Consider the following 25,868-nt stretch of genomic DNA (forward strand, 5'->3'; position numbering starts at 1 on the left):
AGGCTGACACTCCCAGACACACCGACTCTTCCTCTGCCCCATGAGGAGAGCACATTTTTCAAGGCAAGAGGGCAGAGGTTACAGAGATGTTCCTAAGGTGTCATGTGGATAAAGCTGTTCATGCTCCCCTGCTGCAGCTGGCAGACAGGATGCCAGAATATCACTGAGGGGATGGAAGGGCTCAGAAATTCCCATACGTGTCTCTGTCCATAGGCGTGGGCTCAGCATCAAGGGGCCGGGGCAGGGACAAGCTAGAAGGCGCGTTGGTGGTGGGCAGTGTTTGGGGAGGGAGAGGTGGGTAGTGGGGTGGCAGGGCACCTCCCTCCTTCCCGTTCCTTACCTTGGCAGTGTCCTTTCCTGACCATGATGTAGCCCTGATCACACTCGCAGTGGTATGAGCCCTCGGTGTTGGTGCACTGCCCCCCGCTGCACACCCCTGGCTGCTCACACTCATTGATATCTGTGAACACACAGAAAAGCCCTGAGTCACCGCCAGCCCTGGAGGATGGTGGAGGGGGCGGGGTCCTGGAGCATTCCTTCTAGAGGCCAAGGACAAAGGATGCCATGCTGAGGCCTGGGCAGGGAAGGCATGCTTGCTGCAGCCACAATTGGCTGGAGGGGCTCCTGGGCCCAGTCTGAAATTAACTAGCTCAGGCCCCTCATAACCCTGAGTTCCTTTCTCTCAGGGGAGGCTACTCTGGGGACCCATGGGGATCCTTACAGCTGTTTCCTCACCCTCATGCAAGGGCTGGTCTGGAGGTGGGGTAGCAGTCCATATGGTATACCTTCGGAGGCCAAAAGGACTCCCACCCTGCTCCTGGCCCCACTATATCCCCTTTGGGTATGCTCCTGGAGTCCGTCCTTCCTTCCTTCATCGATTGATTGATTGATTGAGACAGAGTTTCGCTCTTGTTGCCCAGGCTGGAGTGCAATGGCGCAATCTTGACTCTCTGCAACCTCTGGCTCACTGCAACCTCCACCTCACTGGTTCAAGCTATTCTCCTGCCTCAGCCTCCTGAGTAGCTGGGATTACAAGTGCCTGCCACCACACTCAGCTAATTTTTTGTATTTTTAGTAGAGATGAGGTTTCACTATGTTGACCAGGCTGGTCTTGAACTCCTGACCTCAAGTGATCCACCCTCCTCAGCGTCCCAAAGTGCTGGGATTATAGGCATGAACCACTGTGCCCGGACTCCTAAAGTCCTTCCTAAGGACCTTCTTAAAGGTTAGGAACCAAGCAGCCAGTGAGGGATTGCATTTTAGGTAACCATGGATCTGTAGGGTGTGGTTTCTGTCATTTTTCCAAAGTATGTTGGTGTCCCACCATGGCTCTAAAGCCCAACCCCACTTACGCCCCTCCCCTGCTTAAACTCCTACCAGAGACCCCTGCTACCTCCAGTTCTGCTTGCAGCCTGGCTCACAAGGCCTTTGCCACCTGGCCCAGCTCTGCTGTATTTGCTAATTCACACAAGTCCCTTGGTATAGCCTCAGCTATTGCGGATTTCAGTGGTCCAACCTCCAAGCCTTTGTTCACACAAATGCTTCCACCTGGAGTCTCTTTCCTCACGATGGCCAGCAAATCCCTGCCCCCATTTCAAGGACTGGTTTAAAGCATCACCTCTTGGTCCTCTGGGTCCCCATCCCCTGTCCCCACAGTCAAATTAATCAAGGCCTCACCTTCCCACTCTCCCCCTTAAACTGGGACTGACACAAACACTTTACAGAGTCCTTGTGCAGATTAAATACAATAATCCAGGTGAAGGGTTGAGCACTGCACCCGCCTGGCATAAGGTAAGCACTGCAGAAATGTTAGCTATTATTATCCTAATGTTAAACCCCATAAAATCCCAGCTCCTCAGCCTGGCATGTGAGATCTTGCATGACCGGCCCCAGCCTGCTTCTCATCTGTTTCCTGCTGCCCACACCTCTCCTACCCTTGCCTAACCTCAGGACCTGTTCCTGAGCCTCTGCCCGAACTGTCCCCTTGCCTGGAACAGCTTCCTACACACCAGCGTGACTGCCTCCCAGTCATCTCCAACCCAGCGTCCCCTGAGGGCCCAGCTCTCAGTGTACCTGTTCATTTACTTGCTTCTTCCCTAATGGGAACATGCCTTACTATCTCAGCATCTCCAGTGCCCAGCACAGAACCCCAGTAAGTGCTTACTGAAGGAATCGAATAATAATCATTTGTTCAAGGACAGTGTCTTCATTTGAGCAATACTTCATAAAACTCCAGTGCACAGCAAAGTCTCCACCAGAAGGTGGGAAATGCACACTCCTAGGTCCACAGCCAGAGATTCTGATCCTACTCTACTGGTGGGCCCAGGAACTAATGTTGTTATAACTCTTCAGGCAATTCTGGAATAAGTGGTGTTCACTGTGAGAAGCCGTAATCCCAATGAAAGAGAGAAGGGAACTTATAGACAGAGTCATGTGTGGGAACCATTATCCCCTGAGGCCAGGACGACCGTCTGATACATGGTGCTGGAAAACTCCCTCACTCCATGGAGAAAAATGGAGACGTGAATAGAGAAAGACCAGATTCTTAACAGCCATACAAAGATGGACTCCAGATGAATCAAAGCATACCATAAAAGGGAGAACTAGAACTCAATTAAGGTACAGGAGAATATCTTTGTGACTTCAGGATATGGAGGGATTTCTTAAACAAAGCCCCCAAAACACACACAAATAAGGCAAAATGGTGAATTTCAGTACATCAAAATTAAAGATTTCTGTTCCAAGAAATGCGGATAAGCTTAAAGGATAGAGGACAAAATGGGAGCGTTGCAATTTCTAAACCCAGCCAAGAATCTAGAATATATAATGGACTCCTAAAGAGCCCCAGGAAAAAGCAGCAACCACTATTGGAAAACTGAGCAAAAATGGGAGCCAGCAGTTTACAGATGAGGAAACCCACAGGCTAATGTATGAAGAGAGCCTTACATGTTTTGGTAAACATTTACTTAGATATTTAATATGTAAACAATTTATCTTATTGATAATATAAATTATAATGACATATTAATTATATACATTATTTAAATAATCCATAAATCAGTATAAGTATCAAATCATTGAAGTAATGAGATATTACTTTATGAGACTGGGAAACTTCAGAAGGTGGGTGTTATTCTGGACAAGGCCTCTTCCAGTGGCAGCCAAGCCCCACTGGGAGAAGCACTTAGAGCCAGCCTTGAGCCCCAACTCCCGCCTCCCAGCTGTTGGGGCTGGCAGAGACATCTGGGACATCCAGGCTGGCACGTAGCAGAAACCCGTGTCTGCACCAGTCCTGGTGACACCATTCCCTGCAGCAGCTGCTGCTTATCCCAGGCCAGCTCCCCAAGCTGGGTCTGCAAAGAGCAGTGCCTCTGGCCCACAACACCCACCTAGACCACTGGAGCCCAGAGAAGCCCCCTTCCCTTAGCCTCTCTCCTGACTCCCTGTTCTGAGCCCTGCCCCTTGAGTCAGCTCCCCGGAAGGCAGCTGACCCAGTCACCACCGTTCTGCTCACAGACTTCTACTGGCAGCCCCTGCCTGTGAGACAGTGTCCAAATGCTTCAGCCTGGCACTCGAGACATTTCCCACACTGGCCTCTTCCTCCAGGTAGCCCTGCTCCAGTCACACTGCATTCATCATTATTCCCAGAGCATGCCAGGCAATGTTCACTATTTAAGTCTCTGCAAAGACGCTTCCCTCTACCTGGAGTACTCTCTGCTCCCTCCATTCCTATTCATGCTCCATGGTGGTGTCCAACACCCTGTGTGTAAGGGGAGTGTGTCTTTGGAAGCAAACCATGCTTCGGAGCTAGAGTGATTTGATTCTGTTTCTAGCTCTGTCACCACTAGGTATGAGGCCCCTGGGTATTTCAATTCACCTCTGAGCCTCAGTTTGCTAACCTATTAAATGGGGCTAAGGATTTCCACAACATGGATTTGGGATGATGAGCTTCATATAACAAAATGCGTGGGACAGTGCCAGCATATAGTAAGTGCTCATTAAATGGTAGCTATTCTTGGTCAGGTGCGGTGGCTCACACCTGTAATCCCAGCACTTTGGGAGGCCGAGGCAGGTGGCTCACAAGGTCAGGCGTTCGAGACCAGCTTGGCCAATATGGTAAAACCCCATCTCTACTAAAAATACAAAAATTAGCCTGGTGTGGTGGCGGGCACCCATAGTCCCAGCTACTCAGGAGGCTGAGGCAGGAGAATAGCGTGAACCCAGGAGGCAGAGGTTACAGTGAGCCAACATTGTGCCGCTGCACTCCAGCCTGGGCGACAGAGCAAGACTCTGTCATAAATAAATAAGTAAGTTAGTTAGTAAGTAACTAAGTAAATAGATGGTAGTTATTTTTATCTGCTCCAGCTCCAGCACCCAAATAATCTCATACAGAACTTGCTTCCTCATCTGAACCCTACAGTGTCACCATTCACACCTCACTCATCTCAGCATCGTCAGAGCTTGGCACACTGCCTGGCACATCGGTGGTGCCAACGCATGAGAGCGCAGTGAACACCACCCGTGATTCTCCCGCTCCTCCGTTAAGTTAGGAGGTCTGCCCCTTCTACTTCCCTTCCCTCCATAATCAAGTGATTGGACCTGGATGGCTTTGGTTTCTGTAGACTGGACCCTTGGAGGATTAGAACCCGAGGGGATCCTGGCAGCAGGAGGATACACAGCTTCCCTGGCCTCCTTGGGGGTCTGGCCAGAACCAGCCATGTGAGCCCCAAGCACAGGCAGGGCCCCTCTTGAGGTGAAGGATTTACAACTGGATTATGAATCTTAAGGTGTTGCTTAGAAAGTGCTCCTTATATTATTTGTGAACTTAATCATAAAAATGTATGTGGAAAAAAATGTATGTGGGGTGTTTTGCATCATTAAAGGGTTTGAGTTGGAAGCGTATTTATCAAGGGTCCCCTGGCAGTGGGCCACATCTTCCCAGGGAAGTTCAAAGCCCTACAAGTGTCTCCAAGCTGCTGGGAACCCGTGCTCCTCGTTCAAAGGCACACTACTCCCTGGTCTGCCAATAGTCCCAGCCTGGTGTCCTCATGGGTCTCCCTCCTTCCCTAAAATGAAACCAGCTCCTTGTCACTCGGAGTTTGGGGGCCTGGTATATAGTCCTCATCTCCAGCCATGTCTCCTGACCCTGTGACACTCTTGGTTCCACCCACAATTCCTTAGGGCCTTTGCAGAGATTGCTGGCTTTTGGATTTCTACCCCTCCTTGCCACCGGCATAGGGTCAGCCTCCTCCCAGATCCAGGCCAGAGTTTTGGTCTCTCCTCCCTCAGCTGCTCACTCCCCTTTCTGCAGCATGGTGTATGGGGGTGTGAACCCCTGGTTCCTCTTCCACCCCCTTGAGACTGTGGGGCCTGGCCAAGGGCAAGGGTGGACTTGGCTTACCTTGACACTCCTGTGTGGCCTCCGAGGTGGCCAGCGTGTAGCCAGGGTAGCAGAAGCAGGAGTAGGACCCCACACGGTTGATGCAGCGCCCTTTTCCCCTGCAGGGGTCCCTCAGACACTCATTGTCATCTGACCAGAAGGAGGCAGGGAGGGAGGTCAGGGAGGCCAGCAGTGCTGTTCTTTGGGCAACTACCAGCAACCTGCCCACACTAGGGGCTGGGCAGGGGATGGTGCTCTGTGGCAAGGAAGGGGTGAGGGAGTGGAGGAGGCTGCGAAGATGAAAATCTCTAAGGCTGGAAGACATAAAGTCAGCCCAGCGGGCCCACTCAGGCACCAAAAGCCTGGGGTGACTGCCAGCCCCTCCTCTCTGCCACTCGACTCCTTCCCCCAGTAGCCTCATCATTCCTTTCTCCTTTGAAACCACAGTGGATATTTCTCCCTTATTTGAAAATACTGGGGGGAGGAGGAATGAGGTCCACACTTGGTGATTTATCTTAGCCTCAGACCTCCCCCCAGGGATGACCCTGCTGGAGACATTTGCAACTGGGGCAGATCTTGGTCCACCTCCAGGCAATAAAATGGTCAGTTTGATGGGTGGGCTGATCTCAGAGCAGAGGGCTGCCAGGCACAGGTCAAGATGCATGCAGTGGGCTGGCTTCCATGCTCCTGGAGTCCTGGAGACTCATCGGATGGGACTCACCGAGACTAGTCTTCCCCTGAGGGTTAAAGTTAGCTTTGTCCACAGGGACTGCGCTCCTCCTAAACTCATCAACCACCCAGCACTGCTTGGACCTTCTGCTTCTTCCTGGACTCTCAACTCGGCCTCCTAGCCCCTGCTCCCATCTACCCCAGCCGCCAAGTAAGCCCAGGGCACCCAAGTGAATACCCGTGCAGTAGGCCTGGCTGGGGTGCAGCTGGTAGCCGGGGCTACAGACACATCTGTATCCATCTGGGAGGTTCACACAGGTTCCAGGGCCACAGATGTTGGTGGCTCCAGCAGCACATCTATCAATGCCTGTGGGAGCCAGAGCAAAGCAGAGGTTATGGCAGGGTGGGTGCTGGACAAAGGCAGTGGAGCAGGGTGGGGACAATGAGTGGCCAGGGTCTAGGGGCCTCAGAAGGCCAACCTTAGCCAGGCCCTCCCTCCCATACCCATGCACAGCTTGGCCTTGCATAAGACCCTAGGGGACCTCTGCCCAGCACCCCGAGCCCTACCCAGGATGGAGGTCACAGTAGGGCATCCCCCCCACCAAGATCTAATAGGTCACCCATATTCCCAGCAAATTTGCAGCAAAACTCCTCCATCCAAACCCCACCCTGAAAATGAGCCCGACTCCTACCCAGTGCCCAGTGCCATCCCTCCCTGCAACTCCTGTCCAGTTTTCCCTGGACAGACAGAGAGACCTGGTGAGTAAGGTGCTTGGGGAAAACTGCCAGGGGAAAATGGGAGAGGTGAGCTGGGGTCAACTGAGCAGAGCCTTGAAAGCCACATTGAGACTGGCCTGTAACAGGGAGTTTGTGAAAGGTGGGGGTGGGTCAGAGCAGTCCTGGAAAGGCCACTCGGGCAACGAGATGATGGATGAACTGGTATGGGAGGTATGGTGGGCCCTTAAAACCTGTTGAAATAATGTAAATGAGAGTCTGCCATGGGTGGTGGTGATGGGGTGAAAAGTGGGGAGACAGCTGCAGAACTGAGAAACAGTTTGGAGGCAGACTCACTGGGACTCAGGGCTGAGGCTGTGTAGACAGCAGAGACTGTAGCTGTCTGAATGGTATCCCCAATACTAGAAAAGTACCGGGCACTTAGAACATGCCAAATGAATGAACAAATGATGCTTTTGCCGTTGTGTCCACCCTGAAGTCTTTGCCTGGAGCCCACATGCTCAGGGGTCCCTGCCCTGCCCCCATAGCTCGGGAGAAGCTGAAGACCCAAGAGAATGGGTTGGGAAGTGGTCTGTATGTGGGTATACAGTCTGCCAGATTGTACTGAATTGAATGTACACCCAAGGCTACCCTCTCCCTGGGCCTGGCTCCAACTGGGGGTTGTGGGGGCCCTCAGCTGGGTCCTAAATGTCTGCCCAGAGGGGTGAGGTTACAGAAATGGCAGAGAAGGGGGATAGGGCAAAAGGCCGAGGCTGGTGGTGGCAGTGGGGACACTCATGCACATGCCAAGAGCTACTGCTGAGCTTGGCCTGGCCCCTGCCCCCTGCTTCCCATCCCTTCCTCCAGGCTCACTTTCCTCATCAGAAATTCAGCACTCTGCACACTCTGCCTGTGGAGCAGAGGCCAGAGGGGACGCTCCCTGGCGCAGCGCTTTCAGCCAGAAGAGACAGGTCCCGGGAGAGGTCAGTGGGGTGCACCTGGGAAGGCTGGACCCCCTCTCCCCACTCTCTGGGCTGTTCCACCAGGCTGCAGGGGCTTTCTCTTTGCTGGAGGAAATCCAGAATCCCACCATCGCCCTCACCCCCGACACAAGGTGACTGGGTCTCTGGACCCAGTGGTGAGGTTAAGAGAGCAGGAGCCCGGGGAGCGGGCACACACGTGTACAGTGGGCAGCGGCTACAACACCCGCCTTGCTTCTCCTGCACCAAGTCCCCAGACAATGAGCCTTTAAGGAGGGCACATTCCAGAGCAAGGTGGATTTGCCAGGATCACCCCCACGCCTGCCCCTCGCCCCCATCACTGTAGCTGACCAGAGGGAGAGGAATGCAGACTTGGTTAAACAACCTTGAGAAATAGAACCATGTTCCTTCCCGAAAATCAGCCCTCCCCGTGGGCAGGCAGTTGCTCGCTGCCAGGGCACTCTGCTGACTCAGGGGAACGGCCTGGAAGAACCAGGACCCCAGCGGCCCTCACTCCCCATGCTCCCCTTCCTTGAGAGGGACCCCCAGATTCTCCTGGAAGACCCCTGGCTTCCCTCTCCCATGGTGTCCCTTCTCTTCCCCGTTCTGGGCTTGGGCAGTGCTCCAGACTGGGCTCTTATTTTCACAAGAGGGACCCTGTGCTCTTTGTAAGATGAGGCCAGGGGTGCAGAGCCCAGCTGGGAGCCTGCTGGAGACTTTACCTAATTGGAAATGCGAGGGGGCATTCCACTCATGCCCCTGCCCTGGAGTTGGCTCTGGACAGACACAGCTCACAGGGCAGGGTGCAAGGAGCCCCAAAGGTCTGGCTGCAGCTACCTGGGGTGCTCAGGGTCACCAGCACATCGGTGGAGGGGGTCACTTGTTCTTCCTGTATCTCTGGAATCCCCTGTTCAGGCATTGGTGGGGTTGTGGCATTCCCTGCGGAGGAGAGAGGGGAAGAGGTGGGGTCACAGTCCTTTGGCCGGCCGTGGCCGCTCCCTTTTCCCTGGTGCTCAGACTTCCAAGAACGAAGGGTGAAGCCTGGGGTGGGTCACTCCCATACCTTCCAGTCTCCTGAAAGTTGATCTGGCCCCACCTAGAGAATCTGAGAGCTCTAACAGGTGTTGGAGCACATCCAGTCTAATGCTCTTTTATTTCAGGGCCAGGAGACTGAGGCTTGTAGAAATGGCCACTTGTCCAAGGCCAGCCAGCTTGTTGGAGGCACAGCTGACACCTGGGTTTCCTAATTCCCACTTCAACATTCTTTCCCTTCTGCTTACAAAGTGTTTCACAGCTTACAGAGCTCTGCCACAAATACCAACATCTTATTTGCCTAGAGAAGCCACAAGACAGGCTTCAGTGTCTTCTACCATTTTATAAGAAGCATGAGCTCAGCCTTCCAATGTCTGAACCCAACACCAGTGACAGGCAATTAGTGGTTTCAGGACAAGGCCTCCTGGGGGAAAGAGTCTAGCGACCCAACCAACCACCTATTTCAGCTAGTGCTGTCTCTTTGTTCTGATTTATGTGCCAAGTGGTGCCATGAACTTTGCAGAGTTCTGTGGCTAGAAAACTATCTGTGAAGTGTCATGGGGTCTCTTGCTGACCTCACAGCACCTTAGGTGTATAGAGAGCTCCCAGAAACAGCACTCACAGGCCACGTCCTTCTCACCCTCCTCTGATGTGTGTGAGCGTGGACCAGCTCACACACAGTAACTCCACTCCTGATTAAGGCCTCTTTCCTTCCCTTCTCTTTTGCCTGGGAGCCGCCAGGAAGAGGGACTCACCTGTGACCCAGGCAGGTGTATGGGTGACACTGGTCGTGACCTGCACAGAAACAGGAGAAGGTCGCTTTTGGCTCCTCTGTCGTCCCTGTGATGTGCCACCTTCCATCACACTCACCCCCATCTCCGGGCTTCCTACCAGCTAGCTCATTCACGTTTTCATTCATTCCAGGTATTGATGAGTTCTTACTCTATGCTGGGCATTCTGCCAGACACTTTATACCCACTCACTTCATTAACTTTCTCAACTATCTTATGATGGGAGATTGACATGATTAGATGAGCTGATGTACACACTATGCCAGCTTGGTGTCAGGTACATAGTAGAAAATCAGCAAGTTTGGTGTCAGCTATAACCCTTGCATCTCAACACAGTAACCGAAGCTCTGGAGGCTCACTAGAGTGCCTGGAGCCACAGGGCCAGTGTGGGAAAGCCAGACTGCAGGTTACACCTGGTGTCCCTCAACACAGCCAGTGGACAGAGGTTGCTGAGAGGGGGGACATAACAGAAGAGCAGGCAGAGGGTGGAAAAGGCCCTGGAGGCTGGCTGTGTCTATGGGGACTGGAGTTAGAGCTTTGGCCTGGGAGGATGTCATATAGTAGCCCAGGGAGAGAACAAGCCCCCTCGAAGAAACTGTATTTGGGGACAGTCAGGTATGCAGGGTGGAGGGGCAGGGGATAGAGTAGGGACTGAGAGGCTGATGAGGGAAGAAGCAGATCTCCTCTTCTGGAATGTTTTCCTGGGACGACACCCAGTTTTTCCCAGGGGAATCTTGGGCACAGGGAAGGGAGTTGGATGCGCCTTTCTCAGTGAGGTGGTTTGAGGCTGTTCACAGCTGTGCCCGCACTTCCCCGTACACCACTCCCAGAGGATACCTGGAGGTTCAACTAAACCGGCGCAGAAAGTGCCAGACCCAGAATGAACTGCAAGCAGCTCCACACCTCATCTGCAGTGCTTAAAGCTTGAGTGACAGCCGGACCTAAGAGGACATGTTCCTACTTCCTTTCTGAAGGGGCCCCGGCCCACCCCAAATGGGAAAATGCTTGCACAATGACTGCTCCGTAAACAGGAGCTGTTGTTATCACTTCCTTTAGGGTAAAACGGTCTTTGGATCAATCCTCGCACTTGGTCATCTCTTCAAGTAAAATCCAACAGATGCTCCATCTTTCTCCCTCTCCTCTGTCATGAGACACTGCCCTGGGGCCTGAGCTGCTACCAGGTCCTGCTCTCTGCCATGCTTGCCCGGCCCCCTAATGGGAGGACGCACTCACCTGGCCAGCCTGAGAGTCACCTGGAAGGGAAAGGTGACAGCGTGAGCTCAGGGAGGAGGGTCCGGCTGCCGTCTTCCCTCACCACCACCTGGGCGCCTTCACAGTCTGCGCCCCAGACCACATCCCCAGCAGGGCCGGCAGCACAGAAAGCTTGGACTCTTCTTACCTGCCTCTGCCCCTTCACCCCTGTAGGGACTGGCCACCACACAATTCCAGGACCCCAGGTCTGGAGAGCCTGAAGATAGCTCAGTGCAGCCTCTCTCTTGGTAAGTGGAAACCCCTGCTTTCCTGTAAGGCCTCGGGTGACAGGAGTCCCACTGGCTCCCGGGCCTGTCCACCCCATCCATCCTGGAGCCACCTCCTTGCACTGCTACCTCCTCCCTCCCACACCTCCCAGCCAGGCTGGGTCACTCAGCCCCCTGCCCTGGGCTTTGGGCCAGGGGAACAGTTTGAGGAAGGAGTGGAGTTGCTCCAGGCTTGGCCGGTGTCCTGTGTCCACAACGGGGGCTCTGTCCTCACTTCCCTGTCTCTTCCAGATTCCTGGAGCAACCTGACCAATCACATAGCTTGTTGGCCCTATGATGTTCCAGGCCTCCTGCACTCAGTGTTACCAGTCACCTGGGCATGACTTCTCCACGGTTTTCAGGGCACTTGCAAGGAGAGCCTCATACCCAGCCGCCCTCCAGCTCCGTCCCTCTGGGGTCCAAGGCCATTGAGCTGGAGTTAGCACTCTGACTCTAAGGCTGGGCCAGGGGTCTGGCATGCAGGTCCTCAGGACCCGCCTGCCAGCTATTCAAGCCTGTAGCAAGCACCAGCCCCAGAAGCTGCATGGCCAGAGGGCAGGAGATGAAGAGGCCTGATCGCTGGGGTGGGGGCTGCGGCTGACCTTTCCCACCTCCACAAGCTACTCCCTAGGGCGTGGGCACCTCTTGACCCCATATGGAAGAGGAAGTGGGTGGGGCCTTGCTGTTGTAACAGGCCATGAGAGAAGGCTGCCAGGGTTGGGTGCTGCCGCTCCAAGCTCCCTTTTCTAATGCCACAGAGATGGGATGCCCAGGCACCCAGGATGGACACCCACACTTCTCTGAGGTGCTAGAAACTTAGGGGAAAGGGGAATCCCCCAAGCGTCTCCCCCAGCTCAGATACCCTTGTCAGGGACGGTCCCGGCCTCGAGCCAGGTGTCTGTGATGACCCGGAGTGGCTGTCTGTCTGCTGGCCCAGGCAGTGCCCCACTGCTCCTCTGCCCTTGCTCTCTTGGGGGCCTTGCCAGTTCCTCCTCCTCGGCTTTCCTCATGGACAGGCGAATGTCGGAGCTGGCATAGGTGTAGCCGTGGCCGGCAGGGCAGATCTCTCTGAAGGCCTCTGCAAAGCCAACAGCCGGAGGACAAGCTGAGAGGTGCTGTTCCTGCAGGAAACCAGGGCCCTCCTTTCCCTCCCTTTGGGAGACACGGCAATTATGGCAGCAAGGAGGGAGGGAGCCCCAGGTTGGGATAAACACATGAACAGGCAGGGAAGACTACTTTAGTCTTCCAGATTGAGGGAGATCTACCCAGGCCCGGCAACATGGTCACTAGCCTTGAGGAAGCCCCTGGGCAGTGAAAGCTGGGATGGGGACAGGGGGTTACCTGTGCCAGGCAGAGGGCATTTCTCACACTCGCTGCCCCATGCTTTGCCCACACGGCTGCAGCAGCATATCTGCTTGGTGATTCGCTGGGCCAAAGGCAGGGTGCAGGTGTCAGGCCCAAGCGACCGGTAGCACAGTCCCTGCAGCATGGAGATGGCCTTGTCCGCTGCAACAGACACAGCACGTGGAGGTGGGCAGGTGGCCAGTGGGAGGGGAACACACAGCTGGGAGGGCAGTGGATGGAGGTGTGGCTGGCCACATGCACTCAGACTGGCCTGGCCCATATCTCAGTCGGGAAATTTGGAGCCCTGCAAATGCTCACAAGAACTTTAGAAGGAAGAGGTGTAGTGGAATGTTTCAGCACCTCCCCTTGTCATGTGCCTGATGAGACCCGTGACTCCCCACCTGCATGTGGAGAACCTGAGAGCAGGAACTGAGGATGCAGCTCCTTGTCTCCAGTGCTGAGTTTAGAAGTGTTTGCTGAAGGCCCCACGTGTCCCTAGGGTTGAGCAGGGAGCAGTATGTCCTAAGGACCACGGCCTCTGTGGGAAGATGAGGCAAGCTAAGGCCTGATGGGGAGCTCAGAGGACAGGGACCCTATATTGGGTCATCTCTGTCACCCAGGCACCTTCCATAGTGTCTGGTGCATGCAAATGCTTAGTAATGCTTGTTGAATCTATGCATGGATGGCTAGGCCAATGAGCCAATCAAACATGGAATCAACAAGCCAATCAAAATACTGAGGGTCACTGTGCGTTTGAGCTACACTGGGCTTAGGTCATAGCAATGCCACCACCCTTATCTCCTTTCTTGTACTTTGATAATAAATATTAAAGAACAGTTTCTGTATGTTATCTCAATGGAAGACGAGGAGGCCATGCCAGGTTGGAAGAGTCTGGAATCTGTAGAGGGCTGACTGGATTCTAAGAGGAGGAGAGGTGGGGTGAAGAGGACATCAATCAAAGTTTAGGAATGAATGATTCTGGGGAAGTCCTGGTCAGGCCCAGGACGCAGCAGACCAAGTTCGAATCCCTGCTCCACCATGAAGTACAGGACCTCCTTGGGCCTTAGCTTCTTCACATGTAAAATGAAGATGAGAATGATCATTCCATGGCAGGGGACACCTGTATTTCTGCCTGCCCAGAGTCTATGTGCCATATTCTGGTATAATCACCCTGTTTCTCCTACGGGAACCACCCCTTTCCCACCCTTGGTCCATGTGACTGGAGTGGAGGCTGGCGCCTTTCTGGCTGAAGGCTTGTGGTCCGTACCCCTGGTTCCAGTGACTGGGTCAGGGATGGGCACTTCACCAAGGAGGCCCAGTGATAATCAGCTTCGAGACTATTCCTGGGTGATGGGGGAAAAGGGGCTCATTTTTTATTGAGTTTGCAAGGCTGAGAGGGTGTAGGCCTAGAGCATCTGGTGACCGCCTTCGAAGGAACCATGAAACTGACACAGAGGAAAGAGCAGGACCCCCCTGCAGACACTGTGGCTGACTGATCAGCCAGCCTGAGGCCACACCACGCCTGCACTTCCTAGTTGTGTGAACCAATGCTTTTGTTTTTTTTTTTTTTTTTGAGAAGAGTCTCGCTCTGTTACCCAGGCTGCAGTGCAGTGGCACGATCTCGGCTCACTGCAACCTTTGCCTCTGGGGCTCAAGCCATCCTTCCGCTTCAGCCTCCCTAGTAGCTGGGACTACAGGTGTGCACCACCATGCCTGGCTAATTTTTAATTTTTTGTAAAGACAGGGTCTCACCATGTTGCCTAGGCTGGTTTTGAACTCCTGAGCTCAAGTGATCCGCCTGCTTCAGCCTCCCAAAGTGCTTGCATTACAGGTGTGAGCCGCTGGGCCCAGCCCCAGCGAATTCTTTTTTGCTTAAGGCAGTTTGAGTTTGGTTTCTGTCACTTGCAATCCAAGGACTCCTGATTAATAAACTTCGCCATGGAGATTAAATAGAGTGAGGTGTGTGAGAGCAGCTTGCCAAAAGTCATGTGCCCGCCACAGGTAAATCACCAGCCCGTCTGTGAGCCCTGGATCTCCAGGTGCAATTTCTGCTTCTAGCAGCCACTTCCCTTGGGACACTGTAAGGAAGGGCTCCGTCTCTTTGAACCCCAGGGTGGAGATGACCCGGGTGGGAATATCAGGAGGCTGGGGCAGCCCTGCCGACTGCTCCACTGGACCTGGTCAGGTGGCAGGGAGGGAGGGAGGCAGAACCCAGAAACAAAGGGAAGAGAAACTTCGCACTGCCCATCCCACTTGCAGGGAGGTGAATCGCCGTGGGAGGCTTGGGGGAGTAACACCAGGGACAGAAGGAAAAGGACACTAGAGGGACATCTCTGCTTCCCTGCATTAAGGATCTTTTTCTGGTACTCATAAATAAGTCACCTTGGATGTCAAACACACCTGTCTGGTAAAGGGATCTTAAGTGATGTGGAGTAGAAGGTAGGGTTGTAAGCCTCTCAAGGCCTTGATCACCTGCCACTGCCACCATGGAAGTTTCTTGAGAGCGGCCTGACATGTTCTCCCCACGCTGGACCCCTCACTCTCTGGGCACCCCCTTCCTATAGCTCTTGCTGTCTTATCTCCCTAGAGCCACTGGGTTCAGTCTCTGGGTGGCACTGGAGTCTTGTTCAACCCCATGGCCCTCCCAAACCCAGTACCAGAAAGTTTGCAGACTGAGGGCTTGGCCGGTTGCAGGGAGCCCTGCTGAGCTGAGAGCGGCCCATCCAACCTGGGCTGCTGCCTCCCAGAGGCCAGTTGGGACTGGTTTTATTTAGCTCTGGTCGGGCCTTCCGGCCCAGGGAAAGCCCCATCTGGGCTGTGGTGTCAGTTCTGCCACTGGGGGTTACTGATAGCCTGGGCCACTCCCCCTGGAAACCACAGAGGTCTCTGGAAACAGGGCTGCCTGGCATACATGCAGGCACATACCTGGACACAATGCTAATGCCCACTATGTGTTCATGGATGAGGAGAAACTTCAGAACCACAGGGGCCACAGGATTGCGGAAAGGCCCTCAGGTCGGGCAGTAGCTCCATGAATGCTATGGATAATCCTTCTGGAAAGGTCACTCAGCAGCCAAGGCTCGGCCAGACATCACAGCAGAGGCCACCCCCACCACCCCCGCCGCCAAAGAAAACGAGGCTACGCATGGAACAGAAATGATTAGAAAGGAAAAAAAAAAAGAGAAATAGAAAAGATGAATTCTAAACTGCAAAGGCCTGGAAGAAATGCCTAGTGTAAAAAGGGAAGTAGTAACCATCTCAGTTCCAGCAGGATGGGCTGATCAGGTTTTCACACTGGGCCCAACTCCAGGTTGAGTAGCAGACACAGGCCCTGAGCATGGCATGATCAGGTCTTGGGAAAATTACTGCCCTGGGCTGGCCTGTGGACCTGAAGGGTCCCATCTTGCCTCCCAGTGTCCTCCCCAACCCCGTCCCTACCAGCACTCACACACACAGCGGCTCCGCGATGGATCCAGCATGAGGCCAGGTCTGCATGTGCACAGGTAGCTGCCCCTGGTGTTCACACACTCCGCGTCCTTGCACAGGCCCAGGGTCAAGCACTCATTGATATCTGCAGAGTTGGAGGAGATGACCAGCTCATGCCCCTGCCCTGGAGTTGGCTCTGGACAGACACAGCCCACAGGGGGCCTGATGGAGGGGAGGGGCGGGGTGGAGATCCTCAAATACCCTCTCCAGACAAAACAACAACAAAAGAGCTGCTATGTATTCAGTGGGATTCCTCTACCTGGGCCTCAGTTTCCTCACTTGTAAAATGAGGATAATGATAGTAACAACCAGACGGTGTTAGATGGATAAAATAAGATCAAACTGCAAACCACTTAGTTCAGTAACTGGCATGTAACAATGATCATAATATTAAGAGCTAATGTTTGTTTGTTTGTTTGTTTTTTGAGAGGCAGTCTCACTCTGTCACCCAGGCTGGAGTGCAGGGGTGTGATTTCAGCTCACTGCAGCCTCCGCCTCCCAGGTTTAAGCAATTCTCATGCCCCAGCCTCCCGAGTAGCTCGAACGACAGGCGCGTACCACCACATCCAGCTAATTTTTGTTTTGTATTTGTTGTAGAGATGTGTTTTCACCGTGTCGCCCATGGCTGGTCTCAAACTCCTGGCCTCAAGCAGTCCAACTGCCTTGGTCTCCCAAAGTGCTGGGATTATAAGCATGAGCCACCTCATCAGGCCTCAAGCACTAGTATTTATTGAGCACCTATTACATGCTACATACTCTGCTGGGTATTAACATACAATACCCCATTTAATTCTCACAAACCATTTTATCAAATAGGCCCACACGTCCTCATTTTACCGGAGAAGAAACTGAGGTCTCAAGAATAACCAGGTCACCCACTGGTTTGGGGAAATTGGCACTGGGCAGAGAGTCACTTAGCTGGAGAGTGGCATGTTGACATGCAGACAGGAAACAGATTGAGGGGACTGTTTGGGTTGGAAGGTGGAGAAGGAGCAGCCAAGTCCCTCCTATTCAGCCTTCCTCCAGAGGTCCCTGAAGCACCTCTGTGGGGCTCAAGACCCTGGGAGCATGACTGCAGTGAGCTGGAGGAGGGGGGACCCTGGTAAGGAAAAGGAGGCAGAGGCTGGAGGAAGGCACTGAAGGGGAAGGGGATAGCAAGGGTGCGCAGAGGCTGAGGGTTAGAAGGGCACATCTCCGGGTCCTCCTGAACGCCCTTCCTTGTGCAGGCTGCACATATCCCCCCAAAGACCCGTGGAGGCTAATGCTGTTCTTCAAATAAGGGAGGTGCACTGGTTTCCTCTGTGACCTCAAAGAGGAAACCCCCTTTTCCTGCTGCAAACTTCTCCCTGCCAAGGGGAGGTCTCAGCCCCCGAAATCTGAGCTATGAGGAGTCGGAGGCCATCTTGATGATGGCACTTCTGTTGATGATGGTGATGGCAGCAGAGATGATGTGCATGAATTGCTTGTGAGGGGCACCTACCTCCAGGCCAGGCGATAACATAGGCAGCCCTGTGTCTGCAGAGCCAGGTCACCCACTGGTTTGGGGAAATTGGCACTGGGCACAGGAACGAGGGACTGAAAGGTGACCCAGCCTGAGCACCAAGGGGCACTACTCCTTGATAGGATGCGCCATTGTGACAGGGTGCCAGTAAGAGCTGGGAAGGTGCTACCGAGAAATGGGAAAGGGCAGTGATCCATATGCGTCCAGACTGTGGCCACAGTGGGATGTGGACCTCCAAACCCAAGTCTGACTTGCTTCCCTCTGCTTAAGAAGCTTCTGGGTTCCCCATCACTTCTTAGAGGGAGGCCCTAAACCCTAACATGGTATCCAAGGTCCTCCACCGTGTCCCTAAAGCCTGTGGGTAAACAGGTGGCTCTGATGAGACACTGGCAGATCTGTGGCATCTCCCGTGTGTACACAGGCCATGTACATAGTACTTTCTGGGACACTCCAGACAGTGCAAAATGTTCTTTTGCTGATGGTGTTCACATTGCCTGGAGAGCTTGCATCCTCTTAGTTGGCCAACTTGTACTCATTTTTAAAGTCTTGGCTTGGGTATCAACTCTTCCAGGCTGATCCTCCCAGTCTGGGAAGGGGCCCCCACCATGGGATCCTGTAGCACTCAGTGACCGCTGCTTTCTCTCAAGAACACTCTGCTCATTAGATGTGATTGTTCAGGGGTCTATCTGCACCTGGGGCAGGACTGTGTCTTCTCCATCACTGTGTACTCAACACCTAGCACAGTGTATGTAGCCCATAGTAATCTCCCCTCCAATAGTTTGTGGAAGTAGGAGGGAAGGATGGAGAGAGAGAGGAGAGATGACGTGTGCAGGTGCAGAGGTGAGCAGGTCCCTTCGCAGACACGGAGACCACAGCCACACACGTGGGAAAGGGAGGTTTCAGGGGCAGGGCCTCCTGAGGGAAGGTCCTTTGGTGTCCTGAATCTTGGGGCTCAGTGGAGGGAGGGCAAAGAACCCATTTGAGATCCTGAGAATAACCTTAAAGCTTCAGACTGGGAAACCCACCAGGAGGAAAAGCAACTGGCAACCGTTTAGATATGAACAGCCCCGATTTCCCTCCAAGGGCAAAAATACGTATTTCTCCCTAGAGCCACTGTCTGCTTGGCCCTCAAACCACTGGCTCCTGAGGGAGTCTGACCCTGGACTAGGCTGGGCCAGAGGTCTGCCCCTTTGCTCGGCCCCAGCACCTTTGCTTATCCACAGGCTAGGAATCACTTCTGCAGCCTGGCACCCCCGAGGGAGACAGCCCAGTCACGCAGAGCTTCCCCAGACTCCTCTCTCGGAAGCCACCTCCAGAGGGAGGGCACCGTGGAGGCCACCTGGGTCAATCCCCTGTCTCTGACCCAGCTCCATCCAAAGCAAACCATACAGACAACTATTTGTCCAGTTGTCCAAGCTCCTCACAGGGAGGCCACCTTGTTCCCCACTGGCCTCTGCCAGCCCCAGGAGCCTGTCCCTGGCAGGAAGCCCCCATGCTCCCCGCCCCCCTTCCTGGCTGTGGGTTGAAGCAAGTGGGAGGGAGGCCTGAATAGCTAAGGGTTTTTACTTGGGAAAGGCCCACAGAGGCCCCAACAACTCAGGCTGACTTGATTTCCCACCCTGGAGCTGAAATTCTTCCCATTCCAGGGAGACCAGCTCAGGAGGAAAGCAGAAGGGCAGGGACTGCGGCGGCCCCTTCGGACACAGCCCCGCATGGCCTAGAGACCCTAGCCTGTGTTCCAGGTGGGGGTGGGTGGAGATGGGGAGGAGGGCAGGTGTCGGCCCCCTTGGCTTCCTCTGTCACTCTCAAGCAAGTCCCTGGATTTCCTTAGGCCCCTGGAATCAGCAGCCTCCCACCACTCCCCCAAGCTGGGGCTTAGAGGGACTCAGTGGAGACCACTCGACCAATGACAGACACTCCTCCTGTCTGGTGCTAGGAGTGTGTCCCAGCATCCCTGAGCCCAGCCCTGGCCCTAGGGGTCCTACCTTGGCAGTGAGTGAGGTTCAGTCTCTTGTATCCCTGAGGACACTCCAGCTGGCCATTCTCAATCACCGGGGAGGCTGAAGAGTGGAGATACAAACAGGTCTCACTGGAGGGCCCCTAGGCTCCTCTGTCACCCATGCTGGGAAGGGGTGCAGTCTGGATGTCCGGCCCACCCAGCAGCAGTGAGCCCCAGCCCCTGAAGCCATCGTCCTGGGCAGCTGTGCTTCCTGGTTCTCACCAGACTCCTCTCGGCCTACCTTGCTTTTATTAAAAGCAGTACTAAGTGAAATAAGCCAGGCACAGAAAGACAAATATCACAGATCTCACTGATATATGGGACCTAAGAAAAACAAACAGAGTAGAGTAGAATGGTGGTTACCAGGGCCTGGGGAGAGGGGAGACAGTGATCAAAGGGTACAACATTTCAGTCAGATACAGGAGGAGTAAGTTCAAAAGATCTGTTGTACAACATAGTGACTATGGTTAATAACAGTGTCTCGTATTCTTGAAAATCGCTAAGAGAGTAGATTTTAAGTGTTCTCACCACAAAAAATAAATATGTGAGGTAATACACATATTAATGGGTGCAATTTAGCCACCTTACAATGTATACCTATTTCAGAACAACAGTTGTGCACCGTCCAGGCGCAGTGGCTCACACATATAATCCCAGTGCTTTGGGAGGCCAAGGCAGGTGGATCACCTCAGGTCAGGAGTTCGAGATCAGCCTGGGTAACATGGTGAAACCCCATCTCTATGAAAAATATGAAAATTAGCTGGGCATGGCAGCACATGCCTATAATCCCAGCTACTCAGGAGGCTGAGGCAGGAGACTCGCTTGAAACCAGGAGGGGGAGGTTGCAGTGAGCCAAGGTTGTACCACTGCCCTCCAGCCTGGGTGACAGAGTGAGACTCCATCTCAAATCAAACAAAACAGTGGTGCATCACAAATATATACAATTTTTATTTGTCAATTAAATTTTTAATCCTAAAAATTGTATTATATACTTCACATATATAGTTATAACATTATATATAGTATATACTATACTATGTGCATGTCATATATATAACATGGGTTTTATTGTTATAACTTTTTGCTTTTTATTTTGAAATACTAAAGATACACAGATGTCTGATTGCAGATTGACCAACAAGGAAATGATTCTCAGTATTTTTATGCTGATACACATCCTGCCTTGATATCACAACATTCCCCCTTACTTTACAGAGAAAAAAAAAAAAAACCTCAGACAGTTGACATTAAATAAAAACAGGGGAAAAAAATTTCCATTACTTTGGGGGAACAGACTAGTGTGCCAGCCCTCTTGAAAAGCTCTAGCAGGGGGCATACTTCTGATCACCACCTGTCTTCACAGGAAAAGGCAGGGGAATACTATATTTTGTGGAACAAAAAGAGAACTCAGCTATAAGTTTGACAATTCTTTTGCCTATAGCTAGCCAGCAATTCTAAGCAGGCGCGAGCAATTGCCACAGACCTTATTCCATACAAATTTCCAGAAAGACACTATGATGTTTCAAAGGTCTTGCTCTATAAAGCTAGCTGCATGGTGGCTTCCTGTAGCAATTTGCCTTCTTCTAGCTTTGACTCCTTTGTGGCAATAGCTTGTCTCTGAATGCTGCACCCTCCATCTCTGTCACCTTATCCCAATTCCTTTTTCTCCCAGTCGTAACATCAGCAGCTACACTTTCAGAGTTGTTTGCTAAAGCTTCTTGTCATCCAGGAAGTCATTTACTGTTGAGAATATATGTTCACTGGTTCATCCTTTAGTGATTTACAAAAAGAGAGGTCTTCACATATATATATATATATATATATATATATTTTTTTTTTTTTCTTCTTCTTCTTCTTCTTCTTCTTCTTTTTTAAGATGGAGTCTTGCTCTGTCACACAGGCTGGAATGCAGTGGTGTGATCTCGGCTCACTGCAACCTCCACCTCCTGGATTCTAGCTATTCTCCTGCTCCAGCCTCCTGAGTAGCTGGGATTACAGGCATGCACCACCATGCCCGGCTAACTTTTGTATGTTTAGTAGAGACAGGGTTTTGCCATGTTGGCCAGGTTGGTTTCGAACTCCTGACCTCAGGTGATCCGCCTGCCTCGGCCTCCCAAAGTGCTGGGATTATAGGCATGAACCACCGCACCCAGCCTTTCATGTATTTTTATTGTTGAAATGAATTATTGCAAATACCAAGAGGCACGTTAGAGATATCTATACTTTTGTCCAATTGTACAGCAAAGTTGAGTGTCTTTGTGGTTTAAAATGTTTTTCTAATCAAGATAGCTTTTATTTCACCATTAGCTGCTGTCTCTGGGCACTTACACACTTAGTGCAAGGTTTGTTATTAGTAATGGCCTATATCAATCTGTATTTCATATGGTCTTCTTGATCATTTGGATCCTGGGGTACTTGGGGGTCACATCTGATAGGTTGTCACGATTTTTACATTGTAATATGGCTGATGACATGGTATAAGACCCCCTGAGAAGGGTCAGCATTGCATTTTTTAATGATTGCTTATGATTATGGGACTAGTATTATTTTGCATCCACGGTTTCTTTGCAGGAGCTTTTCAGAGCCACCTCTCCATTTGGTGTGGGTTAGTTTAGTTAACACCAGAACACATAACTAAAAAATCCAGTAATCACAGCACTGTGAACTGCACTGCGTTGTAATATGCCAAAGACAAATAGAAGGAGGTGCCACATTTTCTTGGAAGCCCCACTCTTCCCTGAGGACACACTGTGTGCCAAGCATGACATGTGACAGCCTGACATAGGGACAGACCAAGTGAGGACATAAATTAGTAACACTTAACTTTTTTAAGATTAGAAAATGTAAACTGAAGTTCAAAAATGTTTTCCTGCCAGGACTGGCCCGCTCCGGGTTTGCACGTTCCATGTAGGGACCAGGGTCCAGCCTAGAAGGCCGCTCTTGTGGAGACACACAGGGATTCTGAAAACGCTGAGAAGGAGATGGAAAGATGGGAGTGAGGCTGGGAAATATGCATGTCCCTGGCTCGGGGCCTGGTGGTATAAACTGAGGACAGAGAGGAGGGAAGAAAGAGAAGTCATTTGGAGAAACTCAGAAGGCAGGCTGATTAGATGCAGCCCGTGAACACTATGAGGAGCAGAAGGTAGGAAAGAATGATGCAAGGCTGCTGCCAGAGGGCCGAGGAAAGAGACCAAGTGCACATTTGTCCAGTGCTTCAGAGTTGCAAGGCCATGGGTGCACATGGTCCTGTCTGTTTCTCACAACAATTATACCCTAAGGCAGGGACCATCATCCCCAATTTACAGATTAGGAAAGCAAGGCTCAGTGAGGGGTAAGTAACTGACCCAGGTAACAAAGTTGCTGGAGCAGAGGCAGGGTTGAAATCGGGCCTCTAGCTGTGAAGGCCACATCCTTTCTCCTACCTTCTACTGTGCTTCTCTAAGAGAGAGAGAGAGATCAGGAAGCGCTGGGGAGCCAGCAGGCCAGGATGATATCAACTCTCTAGATATCAAGAGGGAGAAATGATGCTGGGCATGGTGGCTCACACCTGTAATCCCAACATTTTGGGAGGCCAAGGCAGGAGCATCACTTGAGCCCAGGAATTCAAGACCAGCTTGGGCAACATGGAGAAACCCCGTCTCTACAAAAAAAATACAAAGATAAACTGGGCATGGTGGTTCGCGCCTGTGGTCCCAGCTGAGGCAGGAAGATCACTTGAGCCTGGCAGGTCAAGGCTGCAGTGAGCTGTGATAATGCTACTACACTCCCGCCTGGGCAACAGACGGAGATGGAGACAGAGACGGAGAGGGAGAGGGAGCGGGAGAGGGAGGAAGCAGAGGCCCCTGCTTCTTTAGTGATCAGAAGGGGAGCAGCAGAGAGCTTGGATTAGAGCAGGAAGCAAGAGTGGAAACAGCTGCTGGCACCTGTGGAAAACTGTGAGAACCCAAGGAATGGGTGAAGCTGAGAGGAGCTGGGTCCACCCATTAGTCTGGATACATGTATGTGCTTTTTATATAAAGTGGTCTCCTCCTTAATATGGGGAACCTGCCCCCCCTGTCGCTGGCCTGAAGGGAGTGTGTGTCGTGGGCAATTCTTCGTGAAGGCAGGCTTCTAGAGGGAAATAAATGCCAAGCCACTGTCTCTGGGGAAACTCCCATTTTTGCCAACAACCTCCACCCTGAAACCAGGGCCCTCAGCGTCCCTCCTCGCACCTCCCAGAGGCAGTCTATAAGGGGCTAGTTCCTAGCTTCTGTAAGACCAAGTACAGCATGGAATCTGAAAGATCAGTTTAAGGCCAGGCACGGTGGCTCATGCCTGTAATCCTGGCACTTTCAGAGGCTGAGGCAAGTGAATCACCTGAGCTCTGGAACTCAAGACCAGCCTGGGCAACATGGCAAAACCCTGTCTCTACCAAAAATACAAAAAGTCAGCGGGCGTGGTGGCATGAGCCTGTGGTGCTTGCTACTCAGGAGGTTGAGGTGGGAGAATTCTTTGAGCCTGGGAGGTAGAGGTTGCAGTGAGTCAAGATCATGCCTCTGTACTCCATGCTGAGCAACAGAGTGAGACTATGTCTTAAAAATAAATAAACAAGGCCGGGCGTGGTGGCTCATGCCTGTAATCCCAGCACTTTGGGAGGCTGAGGCGGGATGATCATGAGGTCAGGAGATTAAGACCATCCTGGCTAACACGGTGAAACCCTGTCTCTACTAAAAATACAAAAAATTAGCCGGGCGTGGTGGCAGGTGCCTGTAGTCCCAGCTACTTGGGAGGCTGAGGCAGGATAATGGCATGAACCCGGGAGGTGGAGCTTGCAGTGAGCAGATTGTGCCATTGCACTCCAGCCTGGGTGACAGAGTGAGACTCTGTCTCACAAAAAAAAAAAAAACAAAGGCCGGGCGCGGTGGCTCAAGCCTGTAATCCCAGCACTTTGGGAGGCTGAGATGGGTGGATCACGAGGTCAGGAGATCGAGACCATCCTGACTAACACGGTGAAACCCCGTCTCTACTAAAAAAATACAAAAAAACTAGCCGGGCGCGGTGGCGGCGCCTGTAGTCCCAGCTACTCGGGAGGCTGAGGCAGGAGAATGGCGTGAACCCGGGAGGCGGAGCTTGCAGTGAGCTGAGATCCGGCCACTGCACCCCAGCCTGGGTGGCAGAGCGAGACTCCGCCTCAAAAAAAACAAAAACAAAAACAAAAACAATGTATGTGTGTATATATACATACACACACACACACACACACACATATGAATAATTCAGGTTAAATCTCCTTGGGAGAAAGTGGAAGTTTAGGTGGCCAGGTGGCTCAGGGTGAGAATTCGGCAGCCAGTGAGCTTTGTGACAGGTGAAGGCAGGTGACACTTGTCACTGTCCCTGCCACCCACACCAGATGTCCCTCTTGCATGCTCCCCACACATATAGACTTCCCAAATCACAGCACTAGCTTTTCAGCTGAAAAACTCAGTTCTTGGTGTGCCGTGGCTGCCTGCTCACTCTTCCATCCTTCCACAAAGTATAAGCTACGTGAGGACAAGGATCTTGTCTTCTTCATCACTGTTATGTCTCCAGTGCCATGTCCCAAGCATGACACCTAGAGCTGTGTGGGCACTCAGTCAAAATAGGAACAAATAAGAAGAGCAAACACTCAAATGGCATTTACTATGGGCCAGGCCCTATTATAAAGGCTTCACACTAATTAACTTAGTTAATGCTCATAAGAGGCCTTGGAGAGTCTTACTAACATTATTCCCATTTTATGGATGAGCAAACTGAGGTTCATCCATAAAATGGATGAGGTTATGAAACAAACCAAAGGTCGCCCTGTTGGTGGACAGAGCTGGGATTATGAACTCAGGCAGTCTAGCTCCAGAGGAGAAATTCTGAACCATTCTCCCCACTGCCTCCAAATAAATAAATAGATTCGTAAAAAGCCTTAGGGGTGCCTAGGCAGACAACCCTAGGGCGCAATGGAGGCACCTGCCCAGTAGAAAACCTAGCACCCTTCCTAGGAAACCTCTACCCTGTTTTTAAATGAGGGATCAGGAGAGAGAATAAGAAAAAAAAAAAAAAAAAGTAGGGATACTCAGAAGGAGGTCAGAAGAACTGATCAGATGCCTGATAAGGGCTCCACGGTGTGCATAACCAAAGTGTCGGGCAGAACTGACAAAGGAAATGGCATAGAACCCGTCCTACCCCTTGTGGCTCCTCAGTCAGATCAAGGTTATCACAAGGGGTAAGGGGTCAGAGAGTAGAAAGAAGAGAATCTGTGAGACCTGGGGAGAGAGAGTGGCTAAGCTGTGACTTTCACGAATGCCTCAAGGAGGCCTTGCAGGGCTGCAGTGTCCTTGCCTTTGGGACTCTTAGACTTGCGAGAGCCAAAGCAGCTGCCCAGGGTCAGTGGAGACTGACCTGAACTCCAAAGGGTTCACATCACAAATGCCCATGAAGCATGCAGG

The 25,868-nt window shown here is 52.2% G+C and overlaps 1 protein-coding gene across 2 annotated transcripts in view; it reads right to left on the bottom strand.

Annotated features, from left to right (window-relative positions):
- Positions 1-25,868, bottom strand: part of LTBP2 (latent transforming growth factor beta binding protein 2) — a 113,983-nt gene that overhangs the window by 16,634 nt on the left and 71,481 nt on the right. For both annotated transcript variants that reach the window (XM_077941395.1, XM_015144131.3), the window contains exons 9-18: positions 19,400-19,474; positions 15,876-15,998; positions 12,425-12,589; positions 11,946-12,161; positions 10,800-10,819; positions 9,531-9,570; positions 8,581-8,682; positions 6,288-6,416; positions 5,402-5,530; positions 341-460 (exon numbers count right to left, since the gene is read on the bottom strand). In XM_077941395.1, coding sequence (XP_077797521.1) covers positions 341-460; positions 5,402-5,530; positions 6,288-6,416; positions 8,581-8,682; positions 9,531-9,570; positions 10,800-10,819; positions 11,946-12,161; positions 12,425-12,589; positions 15,876-15,998; positions 19,400-19,474 — 1,119 coding nt within the window. The remainder of the gene's footprint in view (positions 1-340; positions 461-5,401; positions 5,531-6,287; positions 6,417-8,580; positions 8,683-9,530; positions 9,571-10,799; positions 10,820-11,945; positions 12,162-12,424; positions 12,590-15,875; positions 15,999-19,399; positions 19,475-25,868) is intronic.

Source organism: Macaca mulatta, chromosome 7, assembly GCF_049350105.2.
Source record: "Macaca mulatta isolate MMU2019108-1 chromosome 7, T2T-MMU8v2.0, whole genome shotgun sequence".
Lineage (NCBI taxonomy): Eukaryota > Metazoa > Chordata > Mammalia > Primates > Cercopithecidae > Macaca > Macaca mulatta.